Source organism: Drosophila navojoa, chromosome 3 (assembly GCF_054131105.1).
Source record: "Drosophila navojoa isolate 15081-1374.11 chromosome 3, UAZ_NAV_1.0, whole genome shotgun sequence".
NCBI classification, from domain to species: Eukaryota; Metazoa; Arthropoda; class Insecta; order Diptera; family Drosophilidae; genus Drosophila; species Drosophila navojoa.
Genome location: NC_142891.1, coordinates 10,785,203 through 10,811,527, shown reverse-complemented (window position 1 = coordinate 10,811,527; position 26,325 = coordinate 10,785,203). Strand labels below are relative to the sequence as shown.

The 26,325-nt window shown below is 34.9% G+C and overlaps 6 protein-coding genes across 7 annotated transcripts; 4 read left to right on the top strand and 2 right to left on the bottom strand.

The window, feature by feature from the left end:
- The first annotated feature begins 1,396 nt into the window (after positions 1–1,396).
- LOC149091719 (glycoprotein-N-acetylgalactosamine 3-beta-galactosyltransferase 1-like) lies at positions 1,397–3,548 on the top strand. The gene is made up of 3 exons (XM_089257504.1): positions 1,397–2,151; positions 2,211–3,073; positions 3,136–3,548. Exons 1-3 carry the CDS (start codon positions 2,118–2,120, stop codon positions 3,334–3,336), a joined length of 1,098 nt encoding a protein of 365 aa, XP_089113630.1. The 5' UTR covers positions 1,397–2,117; the 3' UTR covers positions 3,337–3,548.
- A 1,379-nt stretch (positions 3,549–4,927) lies between these two features.
- On the top strand, positions 4,928–6,807 carry LOC115564321 (glycoprotein-N-acetylgalactosamine 3-beta-galactosyltransferase 1-like). The gene is made up of 3 exons (XM_089257717.1): positions 4,928–5,314; positions 5,374–6,251; positions 6,314–6,807. Exons 1-3 carry the CDS (start codon positions 5,281–5,283, stop codon positions 6,575–6,577), a joined length of 1,176 nt encoding a protein of 391 aa, XP_089113843.1. The 5' UTR covers positions 4,928–5,280; the 3' UTR covers positions 6,578–6,807.
- Positions 6,808–7,934: 1,127 nt separating this feature from the next.
- LOC115564316 (glycoprotein-N-acetylgalactosamine 3-beta-galactosyltransferase 1) lies at positions 7,935–9,997 on the top strand. The gene is made up of 3 exons (XM_030388500.2): positions 7,935–8,814; positions 8,875–9,726; positions 9,787–9,997. Exons 1-3 carry the CDS (start codon positions 8,071–8,073, stop codon positions 9,937–9,939), a joined length of 1,749 nt encoding a protein of 582 aa, XP_030244360.1. The 5' UTR covers positions 7,935–8,070; the 3' UTR covers positions 9,940–9,997.
- A 6-nt stretch (positions 9,998–10,003) lies between these two features.
- On the bottom strand, positions 10,004–13,538 carry LOC115564319 (glycoprotein-N-acetylgalactosamine 3-beta-galactosyltransferase 1). Of its 2 annotated transcripts, none has more exons than XM_030388506.2 (5): positions 13,308–13,538; positions 11,399–11,996; positions 11,250–11,346; positions 10,363–10,575; positions 10,004–10,288 (listed from the first exon to the last, which is right to left on the bottom strand). In XM_030388506.2, exons 2-5 carry the CDS (start codon positions 11,929–11,931, stop codon positions 10,175–10,177), a joined length of 957 nt encoding a protein of 318 aa, XP_030244366.2. In that variant the 5' UTR covers positions 11,932–11,996; positions 13,308–13,538; the 3' UTR covers positions 10,004–10,174. The 2 variants fall into 2 exon arrangements, with proteins under 2 accessions (XP_030244366.2, XP_089113904.1); XM_089257778.1 differs by having other exon boundaries at positions 13,433–13,530.
- Positions 13,539–14,613: 1,075 nt separating this feature from the next.
- On the bottom strand, positions 14,614–15,710 carry Cpr23B (Cuticular protein 23B). Its single transcript, XM_089258056.1, has 2 exons — positions 15,474–15,710; positions 14,614–15,417 (listed from the first exon to the last, which is right to left on the bottom strand). Exons 1-2 carry the CDS (start codon positions 15,483–15,485, stop codon positions 14,674–14,676), a joined length of 756 nt encoding a protein of 251 aa, XP_089114182.1. The 5' UTR covers positions 15,486–15,710; the 3' UTR covers positions 14,614–14,673.
- A 742-nt stretch (positions 15,711–16,452) lies between these two features.
- LOC108657676 (glycoprotein-N-acetylgalactosamine 3-beta-galactosyltransferase 1) lies at positions 16,453–23,663 on the top strand. The gene is made up of 4 exons (XM_030388501.2): positions 16,453–16,995; positions 17,881–17,974; positions 22,596–22,892; positions 22,966–23,663. The coding sequence occupies exons 1-4, from the start codon at positions 16,559–16,561 to the stop codon at positions 23,191–23,193; spliced, it is 1,056 nt and encodes a 351-aa protein (XP_030244361.1). The 5' UTR covers positions 16,453–16,558; the 3' UTR covers positions 23,194–23,663.
- Positions 23,664–26,325: the final 2,662 nt, after the last annotated feature.

Below are 26,325 nucleotides of genomic sequence, written 5' to 3'. Positions count from 1 at the left end.
TAGCCCTGTCCGTCTGTCTGTCCGTCCGTCCGTCCGTCCGTCTGTCCGTATGTTTGAACGCGTCGATTTCAGAAGATATAAGAGCTAGAGACTTAAACTTTTTTTTTTTAAATGTCCGTAAATACAGCACGCATATCGAGTTTATCACTAAAAAACGATAACTCATTCCGATACTTTTTTATCGATAAAAAACCTTATCGAAGATCACAAGCTAGAGTCTCCAAATTTAAAACGTATATTAAGATGTATTTAAAACAATTTAGGTTTTTGTTAAAATTTACCCCCCACCCCTAAGTTGTTTGTTTGTATTCGTGTGTGTGTGTGCTTGTAGGGTTCAGGGGATCTCGTAGTCGAGCAGTCTCGACTAGAGCTTTCTTACTTGTTATATTGGATATTCAACTAAGCTAGAGAAAACAAAAACTATTGAGGAATTAAATTATTAATAAAAACTTTCTTTTAATATATTTTAATTTTTTAAATATATTTTAATTGTGTAAGGTATTTACATATTTATGATCAGACCAGGTCTATTGAAGACATATTCCTAATTGAAAATCGAATTTTTAGATAGGTTACCGAATCTCCCTAAACAGAAGTACATGTTCTTAAGTGCACATTAAAAAATGGTTTAACAAAATTTTGGACAGAAATAGTCGAGACTGCTCGACTGCGAGATCCCCTGAACCCTCCGAGCAAGAGACATTTGAATATTATTTTTTATATGTATCTAGTATTTTAAATACGCCTCTTTTAAATTTAGGGGAGCGCGGGTGGACACGCCCTTGTGGGCTTAGGCCCACTTTCTAGATTTAAAAAATTAGATCACATGAAGAATGTTACCCTTCTAGCTTAAAAACTCTAGAGGATACATATATACTAGATATCGCACGCCCGTAATGGGTGTAGATATATGCGCCATAGCCTTTTCCAAATTTCAGCGTTATAGCTCTTCAAATAATATGCTTTTTGGCATATTAAAAATAAACCATTTTCCGATTAGCCACGAACCCACTTGGTGGATTGGGAAAACTTTAACACTATAAATTCAGGGTATACACGAGTATGTTTTCCAATTTTCAATTCCTAACCTCAATAGACCCGAAAGACGGATGGACGCACAGCAAGACGGACATTGCAAAAAACCAATATACTTTTTACACTTTTGTGAATGAGCTTAACAATTTAAACAAGTTAAACGAATTAGTCACATGGACAACTGTTACGACCACATTTTCCTTTTGTTAAAACAAGTGTTTCGGCATTCAAGCATGTTTCGCATGTGAAATATTTCCGAAATTCCCAGGGATAGTTAAAAGTTCATAATGACAACATCACGTTTGCTGCTAGGACAAGGTATTGAAATGATAACAATAAAAATAAATATGATTTATTTAATTTAAAATCAACAATTTTAGCACATCGGAAAATCATTATGCTCGCAGTCGGCTTAACTGTGACCATTTTGTTAATTCAACTCTACTCAGAACCACTTCAAATTGATGTATTTGACAGTTTTAGCAGCAATGAATTTCGAAGCAAAATGAAGGGCAACCTTGATGATGATACTAATGAGAAAAGAATACTCGAGAACGAAATAAGAAGATCAGAGCGACTAAGCTTAATTGAAAGCAAAGCTTAAGAATTTATAGCCCTGAATTATCTAAGACAATGATAATTTATCTTTTTGGTCTGTTTATAATAATACTTCAATATAGAGAACATTATTTGATATCTGCATTCATAAAATAATGACTCTTTTTAGCGGTGTTTTCACAGATGTTTTCCAATAACTAAGTTGCCTATTGACACCTTCAACTCATATAGCTCTAATTATGCATGCTTAGTTGAGTCTGTAACGTGAAATACTTCAGTGCACTTTCATTAAAGAAATAAATTAACTTAAAGTTTATACTACTTTTCTTTTTAAAAGATAAAGAAATAAAGAAAAAAATATAAAACAATTTATATCAATAATAACACAGTTAAATTAAAAAAAAATACAAATTTTAAAATTTAACATTATAAAATAAATAAATTCAACATTTAAAAAATATATAAAACGGGAATATTTTAAACATAACATGAACATTCTAAACATATAGACAAGCTTTATCACCATGAAAACGCCGGCATCTTCTATACTATATGAGGGTAATAGAAAACACCTTTTAATAAAATAATAACAAATTATTTAAAAAGGAATATTTCAGGAAATCCTAGCAAAGCCCGCTCCTTAAAAACTCTTTCAATTGGACTGCTAGTAGGATTTTGTATGGCTCAGTTCATATCTTATATGACTCTATCTGAAGACATCGCATCTATCAATACTTTAGCCATCAACGAGCGACACATGCATGTTGTAATACCAAATTTAGATGTGATCGAACACGAACATCCACACGACAATACGTCGCTCGCTGATCAGCTGAAGAGGGAGGTGCGTGTGCTCTGCTGGGTCATGACCAATCCCTCCAATCACAAGACAAAAGCGGTCCATGTAAAACGCACCTGGGGCAAGCGATGTAATAAGCTGATCTTCATGAGCTCAGCCAAGGATGAGGAACTGGATTCTGTGGCCCTGCCCATAGTCGAGGGGCGCAACAGTCTGTGGAGCAAAACGAAGGAGGCCTTCAAATATATCTACGAGCACCATATCAACGATGCGGACTGGTTCCTTAAGGCTGACGACGATACCTATGCAGTCGTTGAGAATCTGCGATATATGCTATATCCCTATAGTCCAGAGACGCCCGTGCACTTTGGCTGCAAGTTCAAGCCCTTCGTTAAGCAGGGATATATGTCGGGCGGTGCTGGCTATGTGCTCAGCAAGGAGGCACTGCGAAGGTTTGTGATCGACGGCATACCCGATCCCAAGATGTGTCTACCTGGCACCGTTGTCAACGAGGATGTAGAGATTGGCAAATGCATGGAGAATCTGAATGTGACAGCTGGCGATTCTCGTGATGTGAATGGTCGAGGTCGAATGTTTGCCCTTAGACCCGAGCAAATATTAATACCTTACAAGAGTCCTGATTTTTGGTACTGGAATTATATCTACTACAAGACCGAAAATGTGAGTTACGAAAGTAGATTACGATTACTCTTTTCCTATATATATGTACATCTCTCGTTCAGGGTTTAGATTGCTGTTCGGATAATGCGATTTCTTTTCACTATGTCCCGCCCAATGTCATGTATGTACTGGACTATCTGATCTATCACCTAAAACCATTTGGTGTGCTGAGAACAGAGCCATTGCCGGGCAAACTAAAAGTGGGTGAGTTTATGCCGCCGCCAAAAGAAGAACCCGCCAACAGCAACGAGGACAACAGTTAATAGAACCAGATTCTAGAGAAGTGGATTCAGACAAAGACGACTACGAGGAGGAGCTCAAAACGAGAAACAATTTGCGAACGGCGAGAAAGCTTCAAATTCTCAGAAGAGAAATAAAGCGCCTATAATAATTTGATGAGGACTACGAATAGCAATTGGAAATATAATATATAATACAATATACATATACTTACATATATAATTATGGAAGCAAATAAAAGCACTTACCCATTTAGGTAAACTTTTTGGATAAACGTTTTTATATTGGATATTCAACTAAGCTAGAGAAAACAAAAACAAAAATTATTAATAATAACTTTCTTTTAATATATTTAATTTTTTAAATACATTGAAATTTTGTAAGGTATTTACATATTTATGATCAGACTAGGTCTATTGCAGACATATTCCAAATTGAAAATCGAGTTTTTAGATAGGTAACCGAATCTCCCTAAACAGAAAAAATGGTATAACAAAATTTTGGACAGAAATAGTCGAGACTGCTCGACTGCGAGATCCCCTGAACCCTCCGAGCAAGAGATATTTGAATATTATTTTTTATATGTATCTAGTATTTCAAATACGCCTCTTTTAAATTTAGGGGAGTGGGGATGGACAATCCCTTGTGGGCGTAGGCCCACTTTTTAGATTTTTAAAATTAGATCACATGAAGAATGTTACCCTTCTAGCTTAAAAACTCTAGAGGATACATATATACTAGATATCGCACGCCCGTAATGGGTGTAGATATATGCGCCATAGCTTTTTCCAAATTTCAGCGTTATAGCTCTTCAAATAATATGCTTTTTGGCATATTAAAAATAAACCATTTTCCGATTAGCCACGAACCCACTTGGCGGATTGGGAAAACTTTAACACTATAAATTCAGGGTATACACGAGTATGTTTTTCAATTTTCAATTCCTAACCTCAATAGCACCGAAAGACGGACGGACGCGCAGCAAGACGGACATTGCAAAAAACCAATATACTTTATACACTTTTGTGAATGAGCTTAACAATTTAAACAAGTTAAACGAATTAGTCACATGGACAACTGTTACGACCACATTTTCCTTTTGTTAAAACAAGTGTTTCGGCATTCAAGCATGTTTCGCATGTGAAATATTTCCGAAATTCCCAGGGATAGTTAAAAGTTCATAATGACAACATCACGTTTGCTGCTAGGACAAGGTATTGAAATGATAACAATAAAAATAAATATGATTTATTTAATTTAAAATCAACAATTTTAGCACATCGGAAAATCATTATGCTCGCAGTCGGCTTAACTGTAACCATTTTGTTAATTCAACTCTACTCAGAACCACTTCAAATTGATGTATTTGACAGTTTTAGCAGCAATGAATTTCGAAGCAAAATGAATGGCTACCTTGATGATGATACCAATGAGAAAAGAATACTCGAAAATGAAATAAGATCAGAGCGACTAAACTTAATTGAAAGCAAAGCCTAAGAATTTATAACCTTGAATTATCTAGACAATGATCTTTTTGTTCTGTTTATAATAATACTTCAATATAGAGAGCATTATTTGATATCTGCATTCATAAAATAATGACTCTTTTTAGCGGTGTTTTCACAGATGTTTTCCAATAACTAAGTTGCCTATTGACACCTTCAACTCATATAGCTCTAATTATGCATGCTTAGTTGAGTCTGTAACGTGAAATACTTCAGTGCACTTTCATTAAAGAAATAAATTAACTTAAAGTTTATACTACTTTTCTTTTTAGAAGATAAAGAAATAAAGAAAAAAATATAAAACAATTTATATCAATAATAACACAGTTAAATTAAAAAAAATTACAAATTTTAAAATTTAACATTATAAAATAAATAAATTCAACATTTAAAAAATATATAAAACGGGAATATTTTAAACATAACATGAACATTCTAAACATATAGACAAGCTTTATCACCATGAAAACGCCGGCATCTTCTATACTATATGAGGGTAATAGAAAACACCTTTTAATAAAATAATAACAAATTATTTAAAAAGGAATATTTCAGGAAATCCTAGCAAAGCCCGCTCCTTAAAAACTCTTTTCATTGGACTGCTAGTAGGATTTTGTATGGCTCAGTTCATATCTTATATTACTCTATCTGAAGACATCGCATCTATCAATACTTTACCCAACAACGAGCGACCTATGCATCAACCGACCAACAATGTTGGAATACCAAATTTAGATGTGATCGAACACGAACATCCACACGACAATACGTCGCTCGCTGATCAGCTGAAGAGGGAGGTGCGTGTGCTCTGCTGGATTATGACAAATCCCTCCAATCATAAGACAATAGCGGTCCATGTAAAGCGCACCTGGGGCAAGCGATGTAATAAGCTGATCTTCATGAGCTCAGCCAAGGATGAGGAACTGGATTCTGTGGCCCTGCCCATAGGCGAGGGGCGCAACTATTTGTGGGGCAAAACGAAAGAGGCCTTCAAATATATCTACGAGCGCCATATCAACGATGCGGACTGGTTCCTTAAGGCTGACGACGATACCTACACGATCGTCGAGAATCTACGCTACATGCTATATCCCTATAGCCCAGAGACCCCCGTCTACTTCGGCTGCAAGTTGAAGCCATATGTCAAGCAGGGCTTTATGTCTGGAGGAGCTGGATATGTGCTCAGTCGCGAGGCAGTGCGCCGCTTTGTGGTGGAAGCGCTGCCCGATCACAAGCTATGCCAACAGGATAACAGCGGCGCTGAGGATGTAGAGCTAGGCAAATGCTTGGAGAATCTGAATGTGACAGCTGGCGATTCTCGTGATGTGAATGGGCGAGGCCGAATGTTTCCCCTTAGACCGGAGAAAATATTAATACCTGACAAGAGCCCTAATTTTTGGTACTGGAGTTATATCTACTACAAGACCGACGATGTGAGTTGCGGAAGTGGAATACGATTACTCTTTTCCTATATATATGTACATCTCTCGTTCAGGGTCTCAATTGCTGTTCGGATAATGCGATTTCTTTTCACTATGTCCCGCCCAATGTCATGTATGCACTGGACTATCTGATCTATCACTTAAAACCATTTGGTGTGCTGAGAAGAGAGCCATTGCCGGGCAAACTAAAAGTGGGTGAGTTTATGCCGCCGCCAAAGGAAAAACCCGCCAATAGCATCGAGGATTCTGTGGATGATTATGACAGATTATATACTACTAAACAGCCAATAGAACCAGATTCTATAGAAGTGCATTAAAACGAAGACGACTACGAGGAGGAGCTCAAAACGAGAAACAATTTGCGAACGGCGAGAAAGCTTCAAATTCTCAGAAGTATTAATTTTTAAATTGAAAAAATGATTACAAGAACAAGACATAGTTTTCGCTAATAATCAATAAAATATTTTAAATTCAATTACCTATTAATCTCAAATACATATATTAAATAAAATATGTATTTGAAATATTCGAAACGGAAATATAATTTTAAAGTTTTAATTCAATTATTATTTTAATTTTTTTTAATCATATTTTTAATATTTCATAATTTACACTTGCACTATTCACTGATATTTGCTGTTGTAATATAATTTTTATCACTTTACACTTTTTAATCATATTTCTAATATTTCATAATTTACACTTGCACTATTCACTGATATTTGCTGTTGTAATATAATTGTTATCACTTTACACTTCGCGAAGGTGTATTTTATTATAAAAATAAATATACAAAAAAGTTGGTGAACAAATCAGTTGATTTTATAATTAATTATATATTTTTTTTTCAGCCCTGAAACCTAGCCATAAAACTTAAGATGTTTGTCTATAAATGTAGCCGTGAAATTTTAACTACATATGTATGTATGTATATATTTTGTTAGCATATATCGCACGAATGCGTCATATTTGTTCATATGCCTTCTCTAATTCTGCTTATCGGTGCCAGTCGATACTTTGAAGCTTAACGTTAAGACGATAAAAGCCAATGGCTAATGCAATTGCATTAGCTAGGTGCATATGTAATATTACATAACTTATATACATTTACATACATACATACATAGATTATGAATAATTATTCATTTATTAATTTTTCTTTGCGCAGCCATAGCACAGCCATTCTAACCATAAATTGCGCAGCAGATCATGCGTTTATGCGTGTTTGTGCGTGTGTGTGTATGCCGGTTAAGTGCATTTGCGCGGGTTCTGTGTGTGGATAAGAAGCGTAAGATGACTGAAAACGAACTCTACGCAGTTTTGAGGGTATATTGTAGTCGAGCACTGCCGATTACAGCACTTTTGCTTATATTTTATGCATATATTTTCACTTTCACAACCGCCGCAACTAATAAACGCGCTCACAGCGATCACAACGAGGACTCACTAGTTCAATTGGCACTAGTTCCAAGCAGAGTCATGTTCCACCAAAATATATAACGGTTTTGCTTTAATTAATTAACAAAAGTCTTTAGTTTGCTGATATGCTTAAAAGATGTAATTCCTAAATATTCTTTTTTTTACTTACTTTTTCCATAATACAATGCGATACAGCTAAACTTCTGTTAAAATATTTGTACAGTAATATGACAGCGCAATATTTTCAAACGAATGTCAATTGAGCAATCTGGCAGCGCTGTGCTCCTTTGCTGACTTTTGGAACCTGTGAACGAATAATTTGAGCTCACTTAACCAGTCTGGCATCACGGGAAGATAACTGATTTGAAATTCGCGAAAACTAAATTAAGAAATGTTGCTGGAACGTCTAAAGCGCATTTTAGGCCCTACGCTCTTTTCATTTCTTACATGGGCCTTAATTGTTTTCGCTTTCGTTGAATTTTACCTATTTATATTCAGTAGTACGAGAATTGCCGTACAGAACTACCTGCTGCCGCCCTACAAAGAGAACATTCGAGACGTCAATGTGGGCAATCGGAACGAAATGTGGGACAATCACAGCATTGCCAATGAGCTCTATCATAAGGTGCGCATCCACTGTCTGCTCCACCTAACTAACGATCGTGAGCGTCTTAAGGCCAAACACATACAAAAAACGTGGGGCACTCGCTGCAATCGAATGTACATCAGCGAGGTGTCCAATGTAAACAAGGCATATCGACGCATTGCCAGGACACAGTACGAGGACTTGGATTGGCTGCTGCACGTGCACGTGGATAGCTATGTGATTATGGAGAATTTGCGATATAAATTGGCCAGCTATCGTCCCGAGCGAATGATCTATTTCAGCGCGTCCCATGCTGCCTATCCTTATGCCCACGTCAGTTTGAAGGACACCACAGACTATATATTCAGTCGCAGTGCACTGCAAGAGATGTTGAGAGCATCGAATGATGATGATTATCTTGCCAACATGGAGCAGGGCCCCAACGAACAGCTCTTTCCATTTGAGGTGCCCGCAGAGATTCTACCCTTTACGCTGCGCCGTTACTTTTGGAACTGGCCATTCATCTACCGTGCCGTATACTCCGGACAGGTGAGTATATCTGGTATACATGTTGCTAATTATATTGTAATCATTTCTCTGGTTGCACAGGGCTTCAATAGCAACATGGAAATGCCTATAATACTACCCTATGTCGATCTGGATCAGATTTATGTACTGGAGTTCATGCTCTATCATTTGCGTCCGTATGGCCATGTCAATGGCATGCCCGCGTTGCCTGCAGAATCTGTTATGCAGCAGCCGGCGCTGCCCGTCAAAGATAAAGTTAAAATACGGCTCTACAGAGAGGTGCGCATTCTCTGCATGGTGTTCAGCTATCCACACAAATACGAGCAAGTTGTGCGCACCTTACGCAAGACCTGGGCCAGGCACTGCAACAAGCTCATTGTGTTCAGCACTCAGATGCCGAAGCATCAGGGCTTTGGGGCAGCTGATACCATAGCCTTGAATGTGACCGAGGGCTATAACCACCTTTGGGGCAAGACGAAGGCGGCCTTTAGGCATGTCTACACTCACCATTTGCACGAGGCAGATTGGTTCTATAAAGTGGATGATGATACGTATGCAATTCTGGAAAATATGCGCTTTATGCTGATTAACCATCATGCCGACGAGCCCATTTACTTTGGCTGCAATTTCCAGGCGGAGCACAGAGGACCCACGTATATGTCTGGCGGTGCTGGATATGTGCTTAGCAACGAGGCAGTGCGTCGCCTGGTTGAAAATGGAATCTATGGAAGTCAATGCAATCCCGACTCAATTGGCACCGAGGACTACGAAATGGGCGTTTGCCTAAACAAATTAAATGTAACTGCTGGCGATTCCAGAGATAAATTTAATCGATATCGTTTTCTGCCCGTTGGATTGCCCAAAATGCTAGTGCCGGGCATCATAGATAAACAGTTTTGGCTATATCATTATGTCTACTTCGTATTGAAGGAGGTATGCGCTGTGATCATTTTTGTATTGTACTATTGTTATATAATAAATCCATTATTTTAGGGCATTGAATGCTGCTCATCCTACATCATTGCCATACACTATGTGGTCTACTATCAGATGTATATATTTGAATATTTCCTATATCAAATGCGTCCATATGGCATTATACTGGGTCATGAGCCGCTTGCCAATCGTAGTCTGAATGGAATTTAGCTAGATGCGAAAGGTGTGAAGAAGCATACATGTCAAAAAGAAAAACTAATAGAGTTTAGTTGTATATTTATATATTTTTATCGGTATTCTTTTATCTATTTCTAGAGGCAGTTTCACAGTATATACACTATATATTTAATGTAATCAAGACAAGTTTAAATGAGGCTATGTCTTTGGCATAGTTTGATGCAGCAGTCCTTTACTAGGGATGCCCATTTCCAAAATTTCCATTCGTTCAACTCAAGCCAAACGGACGTAATCTATAAACCATATATTCCATGATATAAAAACATTTAATAGTCACACAGTTGAATGTTATGGCCGACTTTGAGCAGCAGCCGAGTGTAATCTGTAAGTGTATGAGAAATTAGTATAGATATTTTCGTATTAATTTGATGTATGTATGTATTTTAGTTGGCCTACATTCACAAGTTTGTTCACGAACAGCGGCAGACCGTGCTCATCGCTGCTTTTGCCAACAGCCACGCCCACATTTCGAAAGCAACGCGCAATCTCCACATGCTTAATGCCATAATTGTGACTGCTACAAATGGTGCTATTTCCATGTCCCAGAGTCACAAAACGGTGCAGCGCCTCTCTGCTAAACAAATTGCCACCTGAGCCACCTCTCGTATGCTGTTGGATGAACAATAGGAAATTTTAATAATAGATATTTTATTTTGAAACAAATTTTAGTCAGCAGAAAGTATCAAGTTATTTATGTATGGGTTTTCAAGGTTTTTTTTTTTTAGTAATATATAATTTTTATAACTATTTCAAAAATGTAACATTGCCATTGTTTCAAAGGTTCTAAAATTCTGTTTATTTGCAAAATGTCTTTGGATTTCATGATCCTGAATTGATGTTTGGCCGATAGTATCGATTATAACGAAATAATCGTATGGAGACGAAATAATCGAAATTCAAACCGATGACTCCTTACATTTTTCTGAGCTTTTTATTCCTTCTAATGCCCAAATCTCTTATGATTTAGAGTTAATGAACAATTGGATAATAATTGAAAGAAGCAAAAACAATTTGAAATGTATATATGTAAACGGTTTTGATATGGATAGATGGATGGTTAGTTAGTTAGACAGATTATAAGTTATCTATACTTTGAGCCGAAATAGAATTTACAGTTTATTTAGATTAGACTTTATGAAAATAAAATTGTCTTATATGTTAGTATGTAACCAAATCTAGATATACAAATAATTCTATCCATGTTGTCTAATATTAAGTTTTCCATTACCAATCTATTGTCTTTAATTTCAGTCCAATTTTATTTACTTCTGAAATCCACTCACATTTTCCTTATACGCATAAGTAAAGCTATCAAAGTAAATGGGAAGTTCGGGCGAATAATCCATCAGAAAATGTTGCAGATTCTCCATGATCACATAGCTAAAAGGCAAATATGTCAAGAGTTAAGCATTAGAGATGGGCATTTACATACGTTTCATCTGTCACCATGAGGAACCAGTCGTATTGCCCATGATAATGCGTATAGACATGATGCAGATATTCCCGAGTGCGACCCCAAGAGATACTGCTGCTGCTCCTTGTGCTGCTCCACCTGGTGTTGCTGCTGCTGCTGATACTACTTTTGTAGGTTTGCTGATTCTCGTCCATCAATGGACTACTCTCATTCAGATTCTTGTGCATGCCATTGAGGATGAGCAGCTTGTGGCATCGCTTGCCCCAGGTGCTCTCAATGTGCACCCGTCGCTCCTTATCCACCGGTCGCACCGTCACCATGCAAAGTATCCGCTGGCTCCCATTGTGATCGGAGGGCATCCTCCAGCGGTACAGGGTATCTGCAGTCTGTCCATTGCTACTGGCATCAGTTGATGCGCTGCCATTGCTGTAGAATTCGTGCCGTGCCAGCTGCAGCAGACGTGAGATGCAGCTGCCAAAGATGAGGCCCAGCAGCAGCATCAGCAGCAGATGCAGTCGCTGCTCTTGCTGCTTGACGACATTTTTATACATTTCTCTTTGTTCTTCTTCTTGGCTTGGCTAACGGTATGCTGGCCTTTTGTTAACACTCGTATGTACTATGTTTATCACAAATGAAAGAAAAGAATATATAATAAAGAGAAAGTGAGAGTGAAAGAGAGAGAGAGAGAGATAGGCGATTAGAGGTCGCCCAGTAGAAGAAGATAGGGAGTGTGTGCGCTTTAGTTGTGTACAGTAATTGGTGTGGCGCAGTTAGAAAGTCACTGCAGACAATGTTTTTACAATCGACAGAATTTTGAAGGCACAGTTGTACAGTCAATGCTTTAAAGTCTCAGTTTCAAAGTCATTAATTCAAAACGATTTCATTACATGCTTACGAATATATACTTTAAATTTATGCATCTCAAAGTTTACAACAACAGTTTTAGAGCCATTGCTTTTAAAGTTACACTTCACTTATTTTAACAATTTCTGCGCCTCCTTAAACCATTCATCTACACAATTTACATCTAATAGATCTCAGATGACAGTCTTTGACGATACAAAAAATTATTTAATCATTATTAAAATTATTCCATTAAACTCTCCACAGTTTTAGAGCCACAAATAAAATGCATAGTAAAACTTTATTTTAGAGTTCAAGTAACATTTCTCTGCTAATTTTAGTTTCACATTAACAATTAGGCATCGTCGTGCAACAAGTTCCACAGTTTTAGAGTCTCAGCTCACGTCCTTCACTCCACACAGTTTAACAATCACTAGAGTACTTGCTCCACACTCTTAAAGCTCTTTGCAACACTGACAAAGTGTATTGCGCGTTCGGCCTAGATCTGTCTTTTTTATTTCTCTCTACTGTTTTGTTAAGCTTTTTATGCAAATACAACAATGTTTATGCTTATCGCGACGTTGTTGTTGCGGCTTATATTATTGTTGTTGTTGTTGTGATTGTTGAAATACCAAATTAACACATTCTTGTGCACTGACGCAGCAGCCGGCAAAGGCAAAAGCCAAAATTCGAACTTTAATAAACAAAAAACTTAAAACAACAAAAAAAAAATTTAAAAAAAACTTGAAAGATGCGGTTGACCTTCAGGCCAGGTCCGCTCCACACACGCTGCCTGTTGCACCTCTTTATTTATTTGTTTTTGTTTTCTTTCGTTGGCTCAATTCGATTTGCAATTGCTAAATTGTTAAACTTTAGCTAGCTGTTTGCCGGTTTGCGTCTCATTCTTCTTCTTCTTCTTCTTCTTCTGATTTTTCATTCGTTTTAGCTGTAGGCCACCGTCACAAATCGCTGACTCCTCTGCCGCAGAGCAGCGTACGTGCGTGCGAGCGGGAGAGGAAGAGCGAGGGATCGATTGAGCGAGGGGGTGGGGGAGTGTACGCGTTCAATTATGCGACGCTCGTACCGTTTCGTTTTGTTTATTTACTCGTAAAGAGTCGCCGCATCAAACGCACACACACACACGTTAAGAATATATGCTTGTATGTGTATAATACAAACAGATATACAAACAACATAAATGTCGCTAACAAATATAAACAGCACGGCACAGCGCGAAGTCGACTTAACGCCTTGACGATCGTTGACAGACTTGCGAGGTGTTTTGTTTTCTCTCTCTCTCTCTGTTGAAGTTTCTGTTTCTTTGTGTGTTTTTGTTTTTGTTTTTTTCGTACGTGCGCGCTACGATCCAAACGACACTTGACTTGCGAACCAGTGTGACCATAATGTTAAAGTTTAGTGATGTGCAGCTATGCAAGTGATGACACTCTGAGTGGGAGTAAGAGTTAGTCATGGCTCATACGCACAGTGGAACTTAGAGCTACAAATAGCCGAAATAGTCGAAATCCGTTACAGAAATACAAGTTTAAAATTATTAAATTAAATTAAAATTAAATTTATATTAAAATAAGATTTGAATTATACGTACCCCAAATTTAATAAAATAATATACTAAATTACATTTAAATTAATATTCAACGCAACTATTTTATTAGGTAATTGTATTATAAATAGGTTTCACTTTTAATTAATATATATATATGAGAAAATCAAAAGCAGAAATATAGCATTTTAATTATTAGATTAAATAGTAATCTATTCAGCAATTTGTTCATTATGAAGAATCCACTTTAAAAGGTTATCGATAAGTCTTATCTAATTCCAATCTTTAAGTTATTTCTTGTTCTCGTTAGCACCTGACAAACAGGTCTAAATGCTACATTTAAGTGTTTCATATTTCTTATTGGTGTTTACTTACTGACATTCCACTGAACTGCTCAAAGTCCAATGCCTGGTTTACATTTAAGTTTCGTCATCTCATTTATACGTTAGACTATATATTTTATCAGAATATAAGTAAATCTAAGAAATTTTTGTTTATTCCATATTCCATATTATGGAATATAGAATAAAAATATATAACCTAATATGAAAAATTATTCCCAGCGGAAAAAAATATTATCAGGGTTTTATAAAGATTATTATCACTCGCCTAAAATTATACTATTAAAAAATAATTAAAAAATAAAATTCATTTCAAACGCAAAACTTTTAAACTGCATATAATTTTGAAAAAACTTGTTTCTTTTTATTCAAAATAACACAATTTTGTATTTCCATTTTAAGAATTTAATTATAATTACAAAATTATATAGTTGAAATAAGAAGTTTCAATTATATTACATTAAGAAATTATTTATTTTTCTCTCAAATTTAATAGATAGTAATAATATTATATAAATTATAATTTGTCGACCTCGAACAACTTCCAACTAGGAATAGATGCCAGCATTCGTGTCACGATTATTCGCCGCATTCACATAACTATCGGCTGAGATGGCTTTCAGCGAATTATCCAGGGACTTGATAGCCGCTGCGTCCACTGAAACCTGGGCAACGGCTGAACGACCGTCGAGCTGCACATTGGACGAAGCTATAGCCAGTTTCTTCAGCACATAGGGCACCCGGCTGACAACAGCATTGAAGCCGTGCACATCGTCCGCCGTATAGGTGACGGTTCTCTTGTACCCATCGGGATCGATGAGGCTATACGAGCCGCGTACCGAATAACCATCGCGTGTCTCCCGATGATCCTTAATGTCGCCCGTGCTCTGATCATTGACGGCGTAGTCATAGCTGTAGCTGGCGGGCGGAAAGATTTCCGGCTGTCTCGCCTCGTGCAGCACGGGCAACGGCTGGGGGAATAGCGGCGCGGATACACTTGCTCCTTGTGCGACGGCACCATTTCCATTCACCTGCTGGGCATTATAATCGTAGCCAGCGGGCGTGGCCTGCGAATTTTCGGCAGTCGTGCGTGTTGCCTGGTAATCGGTTTGGTAATCCTCGACAGAGTTGGACGCAGACTGCTCCAATGAGTTGATATCATTGATATTTAGTTTTCCATTATTATTATAATTATTATCATTATCATTATTATTATTAATATTGTTGTTGTTATTGTTGTAGGCAAACTCCGCTTGAGCAATTCCAATTAGCGCCAAGGCAAGCAGCAGCAACTGCAAGGAATTCGTTTAAAAAACTGATCGAACTTTACTGCAAGCTCAAAACTAACCTTAAGATCCATTTTAATTTTATTTATTTTTTTATGGCGCTCTTCCGTTTGTCTGTACTCACAAATTGTCAGCTAACTACACTTTGAATTGACGTAGCTCTAGGTATTTATACCTCATTGCTCGACATATTACTTCATATATATCATCACTTACCGTTATACAATATCATGCCCATCAATGAGGTGATTAGATGTACTTTCGATTTTTTTTTTTCGGCTTTTCTGTCTACGCATTTTTTTTTTTTATTTTTTTTTATTTTTTTATTTTTTGTGCTGCGTAAGCGTTTAAAAATTGTGTGAAATGGCAATAAATGAAGACAGAACTGCGCGACATCCAATTAGCTGGGGGAAACAAATATATTGAGCTTTAATTTATTTAAATTCGCCTTTTGGAATTGACAAAATAACCTTATGGCTGGCGATGCAACTTGAGAAAATAATTGTAAAAGCTATAAAAATTAATATTTAATTTATTTAGTTGAGCTGAGCTGACAAAAACGAATTCAGCAGCTGATGAATATTTTGTTAAGGAATACCAAAAGTTGTATAAATTAAATTCGTTTCTTAGTAATATTAAAATAAATATTTATTATTTAAATGTGGTAAATAAATAATACAATTTTATAAAAAAAATTAAATTTTAACTATTTACTATTTTTATTTAGTGACTATTTCATTTGCGGAGCAGGGTTTAATAAAATGATCATAGGCAAACTGTTTTATTTATAAATACAATATATAACTAAATAGCGTGCCCTATGCACGAGCCAGTGTCGAGTATGAGCAGCACGGCTAAAAAGTTCAAAATGAACCAAGCATTGAACAGTTCGCTGGCGTTGCCACTTATCTTTAATACTAAAGATCAAATCGGCTGTCTAGCACATCCATCATGCAAACGAAAGGGCAATTTGAATAATATGCATATATGGTCACACTGACGCCGCGGCAATATTAGTGCGAGCCGTGAGAAACATCAAACCGGTCGTTTATTCACATTTGTTTACTATATTAATGTGATTTTTTTTTTTGCTGCTACAATCGCAGTTTAGACGTCGCGTTGGGCAGAACATAAAGCGGACGAAACAATGGTTAAGTTTAAGTCGAGACAGCTGTATCTGGTTACCGGCTTCATAACGGGATTCGTTTGCGCTTTTATGCTGATTCTCAACATTGACGATGTGCACATTGATATCAGCAGTAGGAGCGACTACGCCTCCTCTGCTGCAGCCCACAGAATTCAGCGAGATCTGGCGGCTGACATTCGTGTGCTCTGCATGGTGCTCACCTGCCCAGAAAATCTGGAGCTCAATGCCCAGCATGTGCACGCCACCTGGGGTCAGCGCTGCAACAAGTTAATTTTTGCCAGCAGTGAGAACTATGAGCCGCTGGGAGTCGTTAAGGTGGTCGAACCAGATGCCGGCAGCTACAAGGATTTGTGGAATAAGACACGAGAGGGATTTCGATATGTGTGGCAGGAATATGGCGATCAATACGATTGGTTTGTCAAGGCCGACGACGACACGTGAGTACAGCTAGCGATGTGCGCGTGTCAACATTTTTGTTGGCAGGCACGTAATTGTTGAATGAAGACGAAAGTGAATGAGTGAAATATTAAAAGCGAAAGTGAGTGAGTGAAAAATATATACATATGTATATGTAGAATCAATTGTATTCAAAAAAGTTGTGCTACGCCCATTATCTATACTTCATAGCTTTAGAGGAATTTTCAATATAAATAATTCATGAATTTATAAAATTTATTTGCATAACTAATAACTGTATTTTAATAACATTACAGTTTGACAGGAAGTGATGTGTGTTTATAAGTTATAATTGACAAGTCAAAGACATGTTTTTAGGATGTTATAAAAAAAAAAAAAACAATACTTATAATAATATAATTAAAAATAAATTTGTTATTGATAAATTAATAAATATTAATTAATTACATGTTTTTTTCAGCCTAAAACCAATCGAAATATTTTTAACAAATTATTCGAATATTATATTATTAAATAAAACAGGTTTTTCTTTGTTACCAAAGTTTTCATGCCATAATCTGAAGTACATATGGATATTCGATAATCTAGATATTTTTCTATTTCTATATTTTGTCGTAATTTCTAGGAAAACATTTGAGGACCAAGTTTTTGTTAATAGTTTTTTTGAGCTCGTTTAAATGCTAATTTATTTCTATTGTTTTATCTTTTATCTTCCCAAACATAAATATTTATAAAATTTATTATAGACACTGTATTCTATTATTGTAGCTTTTAATCTCATTGTCAATTTAGTCTCTTAGGGGTTTTAAAGCTAATGTTGAGTTAAAGCTTAAATTATTTTGGTTAAAGTCCTATAGAAACATGGAAAAAGTTTTTATTGTTTATTTGGTTGTGTTTCTTTATAGATACATTATTATGGAAAACATGCGTCGCATGCTCAGCGTCTATGATCCCGCCATGCCCCTATATTTTGGCTACCAGATGAAACGCTATAATGTGGTAAGTGTTAAATTACTTTCATGACTATATTCCCATAGCTTTGGGATGCTAACAAATAAATTCTTATCTGCCATTAAGAACTTTTGCTTCACTATTCCTAAAAAAATTATAAAGATAAATTAGCATTCATTTTTGGTTCGGAGCTACAACATATTTCACTTAACAAATTGCCTTTCTCTATGCTTGCGATTAATTCGTTACATTGGTTTTATTGTCAGAAATGATAAAGGTGTGAGCTCTATGGGTAAGGCTGTCAAATAATATATAAATTAAAATTCAACAATGCTTTCACTTTTGTTTTGGGATTATCTAAATTAAATAATTAATAAACAAGTAAGAAGACTCTAATCGAGACTGCTCGACTAGGAGATACCCTGAACCCTCCAAGCTGATATTCTTATCATTCTGCACTTCTTTTATGCACGCATACATACATACACATGCATCCACCCTCACGCGCCTGTGCTCTGCTAACTGCGCAGTAAGCAGCGACTGCGCTTGGGCTGCGCTGCAGTGTGGGCAATAGTATGAGAATTTATTTGATGAATAACTTTTTTTGTAGACATGCAATCTTAATGAAATTTTCAGAGCGTAATCATATGGTCAAAATGTGTGTACATTCTAAAGCACAAGTCTCTAGTACTTGAAATACGTTTTTTACGAATTGGTGGCGAAGGGGGCGTGGTATCCAAAAACTGTTGATTACAAAATGTTTGTATTCATCATATATATATACACAGTAAATCTGAAGTCTCTATGTCTATTAGTACTCCCATGAGGCTCAAAAAACAAAATCAATTTTTCGATTATTCTCGATAAAAAAGTTATCGGATGAGTTATCGAAAAAATAAAGCAAACTCGTACTGCGTATGGTATACACGAGTATGCACAAAAAATTTCAGCTCTCTAGCTCTTATATCTTCTGAGATCTCGGCGTTCATACGGACGGACGGACGGACGGACGGACGGACGGACAGACGGACAGGGCTATATCGACTCAGCTCGTCGTGCTGATCAAGAATATATATACTTTATGGGGTCTGCGATGATTCCTTCTGCCTGTTACATACTTTTACACAAAAACATTATACCCTGATTTCCCATTTTCAATGGGTTCAGGGTATAAAAAAAATATTTATCCAAAGAGTAGTTAAAGCATTTGTCCAGAAATGCTAAAATTAAACAATATATATTGAATGAAATAAAAGATATTTTAATAGGAATAAAGATTTTTTTTTAATATTAGAAATATAATAAAATATTTAAAAAAATATATTTATTATTTATTTATTTATGCTATTCAATTATACATATAATACTTATTTTTATTATTTATTTATTTTGATTTTAATTTGATGGCTTTTATTTTATGAAATAATTTTAGTTTCAATATAATAAATTTAATTTAATAAGAGCAAAAATAAAAAATTACCACAGTTTTTACAAATTTATACACATTTCAAGTCTATTGATTTTCTATTTATTTTTCAATTTATCTATATCAAAAATCTCGAAAATTCTTCTCTGGCTATTTACATGACTGCACATTTCTAAATATGATAGAAAGTATTTTGTTTGGATTATTTTGAATGCAAAGTTTTGTTAAACAATAATCAATAAAATGGCCCGACTAACCGGTTGTCAGCTCTAGCTGCGTTTAAATAACAATTTTTGTGGATGCTCGTTTAATTGGCTTGCTAATTAAAGAGAGCTTCTCCGTCAGGTCTTTGTCATTGATGCCTAGGCACTTGCTGCCCAAACGTAAAAAAACAACAATTTATTTGTATTTTTATTTAAAGTAATGATTAATGCAATCGTTAACATCTGCCACACAAATGGCAACGGGCAGCAGTTAATCAGTTGTTGCTGCACTGCCTCAACTGCGTCCAATGCTCCTCAGCTTTGTCTTCAACTTCTTCCTCTTATTCGCATGAGGTCGTTGAGGTTTCTTGTCATTTGGTTGCAGTCGCATCTCTGAGTGCTTCTCGCAAGCTTTGTTTGTTTTCTGGTTATTTATTTTGCCATTTGACATTATTGTGCAAACATTTTGTAGGCGAAGTACAAACTATTGACCAACAGCTGGTAATTGTGAATGAGACTCACATTTTCAGAGAATATTTGATAGGTGAACTATATACATATATTACTACAGTAAGAGCATTAAAAAAATAACAAATACGCAAATTAAAGAATTAGTTTATAATATAATCAAAATTATATTTTCCAATCGTCAAAATATACAAAAATCATTTCGAATAATATTTTTCAATACTAAAAAAACAAACAAAATACAATATAAAAATTGAAATTTAAATATAAGAAAATAGACTGAATAATTAAAACTTTTTAGTTTAAATTTAAATTAGAAAATATTAAATGGGAGTTTTGTCTTTGGATGAATATAAAATATTAAATATACATACGAATTTGTAATTAAAAAACGAAGCATATTTAACAAAAAATATAAATTAAATTAAAATGAAAAAAATCTTTTCCGTATGCAAAATGAAATTGAAATTGAACTATGTTAATACCGAATCAAAAATCTGAATAGTTCCATCACATTAAGTTTTCAATGTCAACATACCAATAGCTCAATGGTTTTATAAATTTATAGTGATAAAACAACATCGAAAGTATTCATAAATAAAATAAAACTAAACGAAAATAGAAATGGTAAAGCGCTTAAAATGTAAATTTAATTACATTATTATGCTGAAATTCCCCAATTTCCCTTTCTTTGTCATCAAGTTGTCTGACTGAAAGTGGTTGAAAGAGATTAATCAAAACAGACAGATATCGATCAAGTAAGAGCGAGATAGATAGAGAGAGAGAGATAGAGAGAGAGAGAGAGAGAGAGAGAGAGAGAGAGAGAGAGAGAGACAGACAGTGTGGCATGTATATTTTAGATATATTGTCCATTAATTGAGTTATTATGACTAATTGGTTATCAAATTATGGCATTTGCCATAAAGCCCAAGTTCACAGCTCAGCAAGAAGCATTAGTCAATTAAAAAAAAAAAAAAAGGTATACGACTAGAAAATATCCTATTTCGAAACGAATGGAGGTGTAGATATGTAAATAATTTATATGATTAAAAATAAAAAAAATAAACAAATTTTGTGGGTAAAGAAAAGAAATCTCTATCAACACCTAAACAGAGGCACAGTAGTAAGTCTTACAATCCACACACTATATCAAAGATAAAGTACCCCCTAACAAATTCAAATCAATACAGGGTATGTGAAGATTTTCGTGTTTGACAAAATCGTTTGATTATTGTTCAACTTTTGATAGATTTTCAAATTTCCATTGATTTATTATCATGCTTAGGTTTCTGTTTGATTGTTATTTTTTTTATTTTATTTTTTTTTAAATATTAATTTCGGTTTTTGGCCATCAGACAGCCCAATTAGCATATGTTAAATAACTTATTGGGCAGGGCTTTGTTGAATAAGAAATATTTCTCCCAGACAATAAATTGCGAAGCACACATAAATTTTAGAAAAAGGTCAGAGTTACTTTATAGAAATATATAAAGAAAATATATACACAAATAGCTGAGCAAACGAAATTAAGTTCACATTTCAATTAAACGTGTATTTGTGACACGTCATCTTTATCAATTATGTAGCAGACGCCCAAACGGCCTTCAAAGCGGCTTAAAGCCCCCAACTTGAAGCTATAATTGCTACGCTCGATCTCTTTTTATAGTAATTTCGTCTAGCATAGCCAATCGGTTGCACTCACATGATTTAAACGCATATTTTCGAGTATTTTGAATTATGAAATTTTACAAATGATTATGTGAACGAAATACCTTTATAGAAATATACATATAACATTTATATACATACTTTTAGTCCCTCAATTTACATTGCAAATTAGCTTTTTGTATTCAACATTTATTGTTGATTCTTAATTTCCTTGTTACGAAAAACAGCTTTAGGCTTGGTTTGTCTGATTATATTATATAAATATTTTTACTTAAATTCTGTCCTCAGTCAAAATTTAAAATCACTTAAATATGAAATGCTCTAGGATATTTATACTCACGTAAATATAAAGAACTTTTTAAAATTATACACACATATTTCTAGCTAAAGACATACATATGTATGTTATGTGGGATATAATATTAATTGTAATTCCTGGTGCGAATGGCTATTACGCAGTCGGCCACGCCCGTCGACTGCAACGATTAAAACGTTTTAAATAACAAAATATATTATTATTACATAACATTTTAGGCTTTCAAAGACGTCAAACTTATTCAGCTGGGCTTCTCTACAAAAAAAATTCTTGTTATATTAAGTTACATATTTTGTCAAAAATTGTTAATTTTTAGAGCCTATCATTCTATTAATCAAAAACGTCTGAAGCATTGTTCTCAACAAGTTTTGACTGTATAAAGTTATTGACCTACTCAATAGCTAAAACTGAAAGTGAACTCGTTGAGACACGTGCCAAAATATATTCTTAACTAAGGATGTATAGGATTTAAGGACTTACAACTTGTACCTTTTGCTGCTTTTATCGTAATTTAACAATGCTGGTTATGGGAGAGTAATATTTGTAAATTTCTTGAGTAATATTCTTCTTCAACTAATTCTCGGCTAGAGTTACATGTCTGGTGGCGCTTCATATGTGCTCAGTCGTGAGGCACTGCATCGCTTTATGAGCGAGGCCTACAGCTCGGAGAAAATCTGTCCGTCAGTCAAGGAATGGGGCATTGAGGATTACTATATGGGAATTTGCCTTCAGAATGTGGGCGTGCATTTGATAGACTCTCAGCGCGCATTGCCCGAAGAGAATAAAACAATGATTTTTCCCCTCGAAGTTGGGGAATTTGTTTACACTAATAATGACAGCATTCCGGACTGGTTGCGGCAGATGAGCGTCTCACGGATAGAAACAGTATGTGCTCCACTTGGAATTGTTCCACTTGTGCTAATATATATAAACTTATACATTCATTATCCTTCTACAGGGCAAAGATTGCTGTTCGAATTATTCTGTAGCGTTTCATTATATGACGCCGGGTCGAATGTATCTATTCGACTTTTTGCTATATAATATGCGAGTCTTTGGTCGCAGCTACGAGGAACAGAGGCCAGTGCGACTTACAAATGACGAGGTGCTTGAACGGTTTCCACTTGAAAACAATTCGGAAATTAGAGATTTAACCAAAATGCTCAATATGCCAGATAATTTTTAAATTTCATAACATAAGCTTATTTAAGTATATATAATAGAAACCGGCTATAACGACGCTCAAGAGACCATCGTTATATCCGGAAGACGCCATAAACATCCAAGTTTGTCTTTGGATCAGAATTTTCGTCACAAGATCTGTACGGATTGTGATTTAATTATAGGTAAATTGATATATTTTAGTTAGAATATTATTCATAAGCCAGACTAGATTTCGTTTTGTGCTATTAAAACTTTAGCTGTCTGCTTGTGGCTCTAAAACTGTTTGGTAATTCGAAAGACTTAAGCCACATACTTGTTTGGGCGGCAACCAAAAATGTTGCCTACTTTTAGGTGTTGCATTTAAATAGAAATTTAAGGGAAAAACTTACACATTATTGCATTATGTGCATTGAAAGGGAATGTTAATATAATATAGACATTGTATAAGTCTAAAATAAAATTATATTACTTTTATTTATTTTTAATTAGCTTAATATATCGGGAGTATCCATTCTCTGCTCTACAGTAGAATATTAAACAAAACTAAATAAAAAGTAACTAAAAAAAAAATTTAAAAAAAAATTTGTATTTATATTTTTAATCAGCTTAATTAGAGTATAATTTCTTTGTTCTACAATAGGATAAGAATATAGAGTATTACTACTTAGAAAACTTTAAAAATTAGTAAAATAAAATGGATTTATATTTCATTACATATATTCGACTTCATTTAAAAATATATCAAAATTGTCAACAATTAAATATATTTTGCTCGTTTACGTTTAAGTGTATATTAATGCTACTTATTAAATGCCTAACTAGTTAAGTTAAGCTTAATATCAACTAAAACTAAATTAAAGGATATTGAATTATAGCATTCAAGCGAATAATTTGAAATTAAAATTAAAAAAAAAAATATTTAAAAAAAAATAATAAATTTAATTAAATTTAAGTTATTTGTATATCACGCTTGCCTATAATTGAGATCTACATTGGTGTTAGAATGCAATGTAATCTAAAATTGAATACAATTATATATTCAATGATAATTTAGCAGCCAAGCATAGAATTTTAAATTTCTTTAATATTTTTCAGACTGAAATACAAGTTGTTATTATTTTGTAAATATTAAAAAAAAAAATAATAATAATAATAACTCATGTTTAATAATAATAAAGTAATAAAATATTTATTAATAACAAGCCCGATAAATATATTTATTATTTATTTCATATAAACATTTCTCACACTTCTTATAAAAACATTTTTTTTTTTAGTTTGCACGTGTACAATTTATTTGCAATTACCTTGCGGCTTGAGTGTTTAATTAATTGTGCAGCCAATAAATGTGCGGCGAGCAGCTGCCTGTCTTTAGTCAGTCAATGAATCATTTCACTTTATTGATAGTTTTATTGAAGCTCAAGCATGCGCAGATCCTTCAGCTGTGAGGCATTCTTGCATGAAGGGCCTCAATAATGAATGCATTGTGTTTTCATTGCCAAAGTCAAAGTCGGAGCCAAAGCCAAAGCCAGAGTCACAAAATGAGCCGCGTCAGTGGGCCACAATTACTTAGCTTGGCCAAGTGCAGTTAATTAAGGCCAGAATCACGTACGCATTGATTGAGATGTACGAATGCCTTGTTATGGCCAAATTGCATTAGCTAAATCAAATACCTATATATATATACAATATTTATATACAATATTGCTGCAGCATGTGCATTGACAAGTGAAAGGGAATTCGTTGCTATAGTTAGGCATGAGCTCAGTTTATTAATGAATCTCTTATAGACGTATCATTGAACTTAAAAGCTGTGCACCTGACGGCGAGGAAGAGCACTTGGCAACGCTCCACACTGAATCAGCTTTTAATCCATATACTATAATATCGATATTTGTGATATTTGTGTCAGGCATTTCAAGTGACATTTCCGACTAACTCGTCGAGCTGAGGTTGGAGTGCAATGGGTTTGTAGTAGATGTAATTATGCTCATTCATGAAAGATAAATGGGTATATTGGTTTTGTAAGAATGCAATGAATGCGCCCATCTGAGCCTACTTGTCCAGGACCAGGACTATGAGACCCATTGAAGAGCTAGAGAAAGAGCTAGAGACTAGATGAAACTACTATTTATACCTGAACCCATTTAATTCTTAATGCCAGAGTTTACAAAGTGTAAATATTGATTAATTTGTATTTTATATGATTTCGATTTACTTTAAATATTTTGTAAAATCGTCAAATAAACATATATGAATGTGTTTTTTTTTTTAAGAGAAATTATAAATGATATTTATTTACAGCTTAGCGCACCGCTTCCTTATTGATAACTTAATCTAAACAGAAAATTACAATAATTTATCTACTTAAAAGCTATATTAATATTAATATTATATATGGAGATTTATGGCTATTTATGTACATATATTTCTGACAAATTTTGTAGGTGTATATGAATGTCATCAACAAATTCTGAAAATTTTATTGTGAACGGATTCAGTTAACAAATAAGTACGCAGAGCGCGTGGTATACATTTTTTTAAAGCTTCGGGGAGTCTCGCAGTCGAGCAATCGGGACAAGAGCAGAACTCTTACTTTTTTCGGATAGCTTAAGAGTAATAAATAAATAAATAAAATGATTGTAATTAAATTGTTCGCGAGTCCGTATTTATTTTATAGTAAATGTCTTGTAGTTGTTCTTTTCTTTTTGTGAACTAACACATATATTAAATTTTAATTGACAATCTTGAACGGCTTCAATCAAATTGATTCAGTTTATGAGCGACGCGACGACGCACTCGCACTCGCTCATAAACTGTTTGCTAACAAGCTACCGTTTGCTAGCTAGCTATCTACTAGCTGCTGTTTAGTTAGTTAAAGTACTTAGCTTTAGTTTTAAGTTGTCAATGTGTATGTGTGTGCGTGTGTTTGCTTTTTGTTAGCTAGCCGCAGTGTCTAACCATTCCAACGGCCGTCAGACGGTGCGTATGCGCAATGTGCGCTCCATGGCAATGGCGCGTGTTCCATTTTGTTGTTGTTACTATTGTTGTTGTTGTTGTGTTTGAGCCGACACACGCTACACACAAGTGGGTTAAATTGTTGTTCGCCGTTGCTCTTGTTATTGTCACCTGTCTGATTAATATTTTATATATA

Bases quoted from the DNA above. Each gene is read 5' to 3' on its own strand.
- LOC149091719 (XM_089257504.1), top strand. From the start codon at position 2,118: ATGAAAACGCCGGCATCTTCTATACTATATGAGG. The intron at 2,152-2,210 runs GTAATAGAAAAC...GGAATATTTCAG, and splicing joins ATCTTCTATACTATATGAGG to GAAATCCTAGCAAAGCCCGC. The intron at 3,074-3,135 runs GTGAGTTACGAA...TCTCTCGTTCAG, and splicing joins TCTACTACAAGACCGAAAAT to GGTTTAGATTGCTGTTCGGA.
- LOC115564321 (XM_089257717.1), top strand. From the start codon at position 5,281: ATGAAAACGCCGGCATCTTCTATACTATATGAGG. The intron at 5,315-5,373 runs GTAATAGAAAAC...GGAATATTTCAG, and splicing joins ATCTTCTATACTATATGAGG to GAAATCCTAGCAAAGCCCGC. The intron at 6,252-6,313 runs GTGAGTTGCGGA...TCTCTCGTTCAG, and splicing joins TCTACTACAAGACCGACGAT to GGTCTCAATTGCTGTTCGGA.
- LOC115564316 (XM_030388500.2), top strand. From the start codon at position 8,071: ATGTTGCTGGAACGTCTAAAGCGCATTTTAGGCCCTACGCTCTTTTCA. The intron at 8,815-8,874 runs GTGAGTATATCT...CTGGTTGCACAG, and splicing joins GTGCCGTATACTCCGGACAG to GGCTTCAATAGCAACATGGA. The intron at 9,727-9,786 runs GTATGCGCTGTG...CCATTATTTTAG, and splicing joins TCTACTTCGTATTGAAGGAG to GGCATTGAATGCTGCTCATC.
- LOC115564319 (XM_030388506.2), bottom strand. From the start codon at position 11,931: ATGTATAAAAATGTCGTCAAGCAGCAAGAGCAGCGACTGCATCTGCTG. The intron at 11,347-11,398 runs GTATGTAAATGC...TTTGCCTTTTAG, and splicing joins CTCATGGTGACAGATGAAAC to CTATGTGATCATGGAGAATC. The intron at 10,576-11,249 runs GTGAGTGGATTT...TTCATCCAACAG, and splicing joins CTTATGCGTATAAGGAAAAT to CATACGAGAGGTGGCTCAGG.
- LOC108657676 (XM_030388501.2), top strand. From the start codon at position 16,559: ATGGTTAAGTTTAAGTCGAGACAGCTGTATCTGGTTACCGGCTTCATA. The intron at 16,996-17,880 runs GTGAGTACAGCT...GTTTCTTTATAG, and splicing joins GTCAAGGCCGACGACGACAC to ATACATTATTATGGAAAACA. The intron at 17,975-22,595 runs GTAAGTGTTAAA...ATTCTCGGCTAG, and splicing joins AGATGAAACGCTATAATGTG to AGTTACATGTCTGGTGGCGC.